At 39.1% G+C, this 7,614-nt stretch overlaps 2 protein-coding genes across 2 annotated transcripts; one reads left to right on the plus strand and one right to left on the minus strand.

Moving 5' to 3' along the window:
- Positions 1 to 1,096: 1,096 nt before the first annotated feature.
- Positions 1,097 to 3,703, minus strand: setd9 (SET domain containing 9). The gene has a single exon (XM_029453043.1). It carries the CDS (start codon positions 3,629 to 3,631, stop codon positions 2,789 to 2,791), a length of 843 nt encoding a protein of 280 aa, XP_029308903.1. The 5' UTR covers positions 3,632 to 3,703; the 3' UTR covers positions 1,097 to 2,788.
- Positions 3,704 to 3,867: 164 nt separating this feature from the next.
- On the plus strand, positions 3,868 to 7,600 carry dcun1d1 (DCN1, defective in cullin neddylation 1, domain containing 1 (S. cerevisiae)). The gene is made up of 7 exons (XM_029453044.1): positions 3,868 to 4,003; positions 4,616 to 4,829; positions 5,035 to 5,203; positions 5,983 to 6,113; positions 6,457 to 6,539; positions 6,615 to 6,711; positions 6,950 to 7,600. Exons 1-7 carry the CDS (start codon positions 4,001 to 4,003, stop codon positions 7,024 to 7,026), a joined length of 774 nt encoding a protein of 257 aa, XP_029308904.1. The 5' UTR covers positions 3,868 to 4,000; the 3' UTR covers positions 7,027 to 7,600.
- Positions 7,601 to 7,614: the final 14 nt, after the last annotated feature.

A 7,614-nucleotide genomic window follows, 5' to 3' on the forward strand; every position in this document is an offset into this window, starting at 1 on the left:
CCCACACTATATTTTTCAGCGGAAGGATATTGCAGTAATAAGTAGTGCTTGGCCTACTACAGTGTCTCTGACAGGACAAAACTCCTCCTGAGTCGGACCAGGTTGCGCGAGAGAGAGGGTTCGATGCAAAAGATACAATTAATGCAGTCAACGTAGTGTTTTACATTATTTATTCTTACATGATATATTCTATATTTAACTCAGGCAACTTGGGATATTAGATAACAGTGAACCACAGCTGCTTATCATAATTAATTACATTAATAATTAATACATTATTTATTTCAGAGTAATGTTGGAGACAGGTTTTAAAACATAGCCCAAATTACAAGTATACAATCCCTCTTGTATTTAACTGAGTGTTTCATGGGTGAAGTTGCTGTTATTAACTTTGCATTTCTTATCAAGTCAAATTTGCTATATATTTGCTGGTTTCCTTCTTGAAATCAGACATTATATTGTAAACGTCCATTACTTACGTCTTACTGGACTTGAGTAACTCTAAATTAAAATTAACTAAATTACTTTTTCTCTGCAGTTTTCTTTCCATCTCTTATTTTCAAACTGATCCTAATTACACCATAATAACCAACCAACCAGGGAGTATGATACTCCCATACTCCCTTTTCATATTGACTGTGTTGACTTTAGCCCACTTTGACCGCTTAACCATAACCAGCTTCTTTTTGTATTGCCATGTATTATCCAACCTCTCACTGTCTGACGACGCTGAAATGAGCTTCCGATTCGGCGGAAACTTACTTAGCATTGCTGAACGACCAATCCTTCTTTATTATCTACTCTTTTGTTTTGAAAGCATGTTATACATTTTAGAGAAAACCTTAACGTTGTCTGAAAATAAAAACCACGATACTTAGACTGTTCAAATCTGGACTATATTATCCTAGAGAGGCTAAAGAGTATTTAAAATACAATTTCTGATTTGTGAAACCTTTAACCTATTTGTAAAAATGCAAAAAAGGGAGAAAAGTGGGATTGCAGATGATAGTTGGTTGGAAAGGAGCAAGAGGATAGCAGAAAAAGACAAAGACAAACTTACATGTGGAGATTTTAGTAGTAGTTAAAATGCTCTATAGGTACTTTGAACAATAGAAATAGCAGCAATTATTTTAAGATTACAACTAAAAGTCGTAGCAGTACTTTCTAGCAATAGTGACAGTAATGCAATGGGAGACTACTGCTTTTAACTCAAAATCAGACTCACAGACTCATAAAGCAGGAGCAATAACTGAGTTTACTTTGTCAGCAGGCATAACACATTACACCTCAGGGTAAAAGGTAAAAGGCTATTTATTTTTTAAATAGCATCGATCAAAATCAGAATTGCAGGCAGGCAGATTCAGGCAAAACAAAGGGAGTAGGAGACATGATACACATTTTGGAAAATGGCTAGGCTTCTTTGAAAGTCTAGTATAAACTATTTCGATAATAGGGTAATGAGGATCATGTCTGCAGGCAGGTGCAAAGTCAGGTGACTGGCAAAGGTAGGAACAATAAGGATAACTGGTGGGCAGGAATTTTGATAGTTGTGACTGAGTATTGACAAGAAACTTTTCATTAAAGAGTTTAGAAAAAATGAAGAACAAGCCCAATAATGGCTGAATTATGGTACTTGTAACAGCTTTGTCAAAAGTGAGGAGACTTACAGTGACAGAGATTGACCGTGACAGTTAGAGGAAAGGTAAGAGAACAACAGTAGTTCTTCAAAGAGGAAATTGAAGAGTAAATGAACCATTTGACCAATCTACGAAGGTGTTTGGATTTCAAGCTTTCACGAATCAGAAACTGTGTTTTAAAGAATCTTCAGCCTTTACCAACCAAGCACATCATACTATAATGACAGACGTCTGTGTGTGTATCTGAGTTTTGATTATGTCGCCAACCATTGGACTGATCTACTTCACGCTTGGTGGGTGTGTTGCTGAGGACCCGAGGGAGCGCAGTGCCGCGTGTGAACTTATTTGGATCAGCAATTCTGTAGAAAACAGCGAAACCCAAAAAAAGTGCAAATAGAAGCGCATCAAAATTCACGTCAATTCAAAATAGTTGGCCCCTCCGTTCCATTACGTTACCAGTGATAGAAATAAGGATGTGTGTTTGTGTGTTAAACTTGTTGCACATTTATCAGTACCGTTACGGTACAGGTGACCAGAGCGGCCAAAAAGGTTTGCCTCCCTTTAAATAAAGACTATAGGCTCAATTCCAATCCGGCCCCTACACCCTCTCCCTGCCCACTTCCACTCCCTTTGTGCGTTCGCGTAGAGGGTCTCCACTAGCACCTTTATGGATTTTCAACAGCCCCCTCAGTAACTTAATCCTGGTACCTGGCCAAGCTATTGGACTAAAATGTGTTTTGTAACTACTCATACATCAGTATTATATCAATGCATTTGCCCCCATATTGACCTTCAAAAACAAAGCCTAGCTACACCCCAGCCACCTCAAGTCGAAATGGTCTGGACACGCCACTGCCTGCACTTTGCTCAGGTCTGGAACATGCTGATCCTATGTGGCCTGTTACCCTGGCCCTATTAATCTTGGATCTTTCTTTATTTTCCTACAATACCTTTCAACACTGTCAAATATGGGCAGTTTTGTTTCTTGAACATTACAGTAATCTATACAAGACATGTTTTCTTTTATTTCAGTGCAATGCTGAGTGTACAAAGACACATTTTCTCCAGACAATGATAATATTGTTTAAATCTGAAAATGTAAATGTTCTTCAGTTCTGACAACAAAGCAGAACAGCAAGTTTACTTTGACTCTAATGCACAATGGTGTAGTAGTTGGAGAATAGTTCCTCCCCTGCTGTAATGTCTCTGAGGGATACAAGGGCAACACAGCGTAGAGGCCTCTGTGTGTCATGGCTGTAGTTGACATTAGGCAGATACTGCCAGAGCTCAAAGGGAAATCTGTCCGGCACATCAAACTCCTGGTAGCACACGTTAGCAGGCGACTCGTTGGAGCAGTTGTTCACATACTGTCCAACAGCTAGTGGGTTTTGTGGACTGGATGTCAGCCAGCTGGTGTCACTCATCATGAAGGGCCCCATTCTGTCCCTGCCACTGCAGGACTTGAACACCATTTTGGAGATGCCTTTGTCATTTCCATCAATCAAGACACCATCAATGCATCTGAACACAAATGGGTTTCTGATGGACTGGAGGAGGATTGGGTCGTAGGCTTGATAGACTGTGCCAGGGTACATGGCCACTGTAGCTCCTTTTGGTACACATCCTTTGGTGACAAACACTCCAGTTCCTGCAAAGGGCAAAGTGCTAGGTTTCCGGGCAATGCAGAATCCTAGAGATTGTAGCATGGCATCATCTCCACGCTGGTCTTCTTCAGTTGTTTCCTGTCTGAGAAGGGGAGTTTGAGCCGCTCGGAGCTCCCAATGATCAGCCCCATGCACCCTGGGCAGGACTCTGAAGAGCTGCAGCAGGCTCTGTGAAACCTCCTCATCTGGGACCAGCTTGTCTTTCGAGCGCTCCGTCACCTGCCGCAGAGTTTTCTCATTTTTAGACAGGTTCAGTACAACCCAAGGTACAAACCGGTGTCTGTACGATTTCCATTTGTTCTGAAATCTGTTTAGAGCACTCCTTAACATTCAGATAGACGTCTTATGTGTCCAAACACATAGGTCGAAATAAGGAGTTTATTTTCACGATTCCTAGAGCCACTTCCGACAAGTTGCTCCAAAATAAAAAGCACACCTGTTAATATATCTAATTTAATCTCAGAACTCTGAAACTTTGATAAACTTTGTTTTATCACTTTACGATAAATATGTATAATATGTTAGGTAATGAACATAAAAACGAACAATTTAACAATTTAGGATATAGCATAATCAAGGAGAGACCTTTTATTTTTAATAAATGATGCTTCAACCGGAAGAACATTTTACGTGACTCGTAAAAACTTTACACGCATTAGCCAGCTGGATGGGCGGAAAGGGAGTCGGGCAAAGACAAACATGGTAAGAAATTAATGTTTTTACTCTGTTGCCTTGATGCAAATGTAAACAGTGATTGCAAACACAAACTCTTACTTTGGGGTGATTAATATAGTCAAGAAGCTGCGCTATTGACCTTACATTCCCTTTATATAATGAAAACAAACGTAGCTCTCGACGTTAGCATGAGCTAACTAGCTCACGGTGAGACTAGCCAGCTCGCCTTGATAGCTAGCTAAGCTGGCTAGCCATTAAGCCAACTGACAAACTAAATTAGCTCACGTTACACACCACAGCGAAAGCTATGCATTGCTGTCGGCAAGATGTTATGAATAGTTTGCTTTTTAATTTTTTATCGTAAATCAAACGATACTAGCCAGTCAACAAATTGCAACTCGGTTTCTGCTGTCAGGTTAGCATGTTATTGCTAGTTCTTCTAATGCTGTTATTTAAATGTGTTAAACCATGGTTAAGTGTGTATGTAGCTAACAACTAGCCTACTCTTAGTCATTTTTGGAAGTGTTGGATTGTTAGTCCTGCAGTTGCAATAGAAAAATAATGTATTTGATTTGGATGCTCATTACATTAGTCTATTCGTGTGTTATTGCAACAAGTGTTTTGTGTGTCTTTGTCCAGAACAAGCTGAAGTCCTCACAGAAGGATAAAGTTCGTCAGTTCATGATTTTCACACAATCCAATGAGAAGACTGCACTGACATGTCTGTCACAGAATGACTGGAAACTAGATGTTGCCACTGATAAGTTTTTCCAAAATCCAGAGCTCTATGTTTCAAATCTAAAGGGTGCCTTAGACAAGAAGAAGCTTGATCAGCTGTACAGCAGATATAGAGGTAAGACCTTTTTAATGTAAGAATAAAGCACCACAGTAATAGTCAATGCAACTTTCAGCTTGTTACATACATTTATCCTGTAGAATAAATCACACAGTGCAAGACTGAAAATGTTGAGTGTTATTAATTGAAGAAATTACATTCAATGCTGTTTAGTAATTCATCAAAGCACTCTTTTTTTCTTTTCTTTTTTTTTAATACTTAGATCCCCATGATGACAACAAGATCGGCATTGACGGGATCCAGCAGTTCTGTGACGACCTGGCTCTGGACCCAGCCAGTATAAGTGTCCTCCTCATAGCCTGGAAGTTCAGGGCAGCAACACAGTGCGAGTTTTCAAAACAGGAGTTCATGGATGGCATGGCAGAACAAGGGTAAGAATGTATTTTCAGATGGTAAAAACAATCCTGAAACGCATCCTCTGTTCTCTGTAAAGTGGACTTTATCTTTAAACTGAAAGAGCTACTATCAGAACTTTCCACACTTTGGAGGCTTGAGGCCACCTAGAAATTCCTCAAAACCTCCGAGGCCTCACCCCACTAAAATAATTATTCCGTATTAATTATTCTGTTTCTATAGTTCACATACAGTGACTAAGTTATAGCAAAAACAGACACAGCATGTCTCGTGAAATCACAAGCATTGTCTAGAGTGGTCGAGGATCAGCTCTGGCGGCTGGAACGGCGGCGCATCTGCGTGTGGGTGTGCTGTCAATGCAGCTCCTGCAGTGTGGGTAACTAACTAACTAACTAACTAACTAACTAGTTAATGTAAAATTATGTTATTTTTGATTTATTTAAAAACCCTTTTTTATTTCAGAACAAGAATATATATTTTCATGAATTTGCTACATGGAATAATTGTATATCCCCTGCAATACTTCCACAGCCCCTCCCACACTTTGTTACACACTGCTATATGTAATATAGCAAAACATGCTTGTCAATATAGAGGTTCTAGGCTTTGTTTGAAAGATGTCAAATATAAGCCAAATACTTCAATTTTCTGTTTGACAAAGTTACCATTATACATACAGTGCACCTGCAGCTTATGAATTGCTTAGTTTTACAACAAAGAAGATGAATGTAGTCCACTCAAAAAAACATTACTCTTTGTCCAGCAAAACATAACAGTCAGCTTTGTCTTTTCCCAGGTGTGACAGCATAGACAAGCTAAAAGCTCAGCTGCCAAAGATGGATCAAGAGTTGAAGGACCAAGGGAAATTTAAGGACTTTTACCAGTTTACATTTAATTTTGCAAAGAATCCTGGCCAGAAAGGATTGGGTAAGAATCTTATTAATGCTCATAATCTTCAACTGCTTGTTTGTTTGTTGAATGTGCTAGGGCTGTCCTCGAATAAAGGAATTCTATAGTGTACGATTTTTGATTGCGTTGATTTAATCGATAAATCTGTAAATCTGAGTTTCTCCACAAAGAGTCATGATAAAGCACCACATTAATTATTGTGTTTGCCAAAGATGTGCTCGTACATTTCCTGGAAAGAAACTCATTCAGCATTAATAAAACACTAAAGAAAACCTTAGTCGACTATGCCAAACAACCAATTAATCGACTAAGAGGGGGCAGCCCTAGATTGTACATTGATCTATTTCTGGTTCTCGTACAGATTTAGAAATGGCAATTGCATATTGGAATTTAGTACTGGCTGGAAGATTCAAGTTCCTGGACTTGTGGAACAAATTTTTAGTTGTAAGTTGATAATCACACTCAAAATTTCTCTAAAAATGCATATATCACTTCTCATTGACTTGTTGACTTTTGCAGGAGCATCACAAAAGATCAATTCCTAAGGACACGTGGAACCTCTTACTAGACTTCAGCACAATGATCACAGATGACATGTCGAATTATGATGAGGAAGGTTTGTACAGACACTCTGCTGAAATTGAACCCATTCATCACTGTGTGCATGCACACTATGACCTGTAATTGTTCCTTCACACCCTTTTTAGATTAAGTGCCTCTACCCTGCTTCACACAGGCCTAGTATGGTTTTACAGTATTAATATATTAGTTCAGTCCAGTTATCAGTCCATAATCATGTCTTCACCCATGGTGGATTCAATTAATTTAATTAGTGTTATTTGTTCGTTCAATAGGCGCATGGCCTGTCCTTATTGATGACTTTGTGGAGTTTGCACGACCACACATCGGGACCAAAAGCACGGCAGTTTAAGGGCTGCTCTCACTAAAGGAACAACCATGTGAGGTTTCTAAAAAAACAAACCCTGCAGAGAGCGCAGTGAACGGAGGACAAGGGGACCGCACTGAGCTGAGAACTATGTTGCCTTTTCAACCCTCAGGACTGAAATATTTTACACAGCAGAGACTTTATATGTGTGTGTGTATTTACATATATAAAAAGGCATATCTCTTTGTTGGTCAACTTGTGGTGGTTTGGAACTTTTATCTAAAGTATTCGGCTTTTTGTGTGCGCTCAAGCCAACTAGAGAGGAGTCACCATCTTGGCCAACGTGGTTCATTGATGCTGTTTGGCTCCGCTCTAAAGCAGATAGATAGACAAACTTTTGAATTGTAATCTAAAACCCGAGGGTTCGCAAGGGGATGTCGTTCTTTAAATATTGAATTTTAATACTCTTGTGTGCATTCCTGATTTTGTTTTTGTTTTATGATGCATTTGTGCGACAAGTCGGTATAAAACATTGATTGTAATTTTTTAAGCATAATGCTGTTTGTTTAAACACAAATGTATAAAGATAAAATAAATGTTTCAATTTGGTATCTTTAAAGCTGCCAGGCCTCT

Source organism: Cottoperca gobio, chromosome 17 (assembly GCF_900634415.1).
Source record: "Cottoperca gobio chromosome 17, fCotGob3.1, whole genome shotgun sequence".
NCBI lineage: Eukaryota > Metazoa > Chordata > Actinopteri > Perciformes > Bovichtidae > Cottoperca > Cottoperca gobio.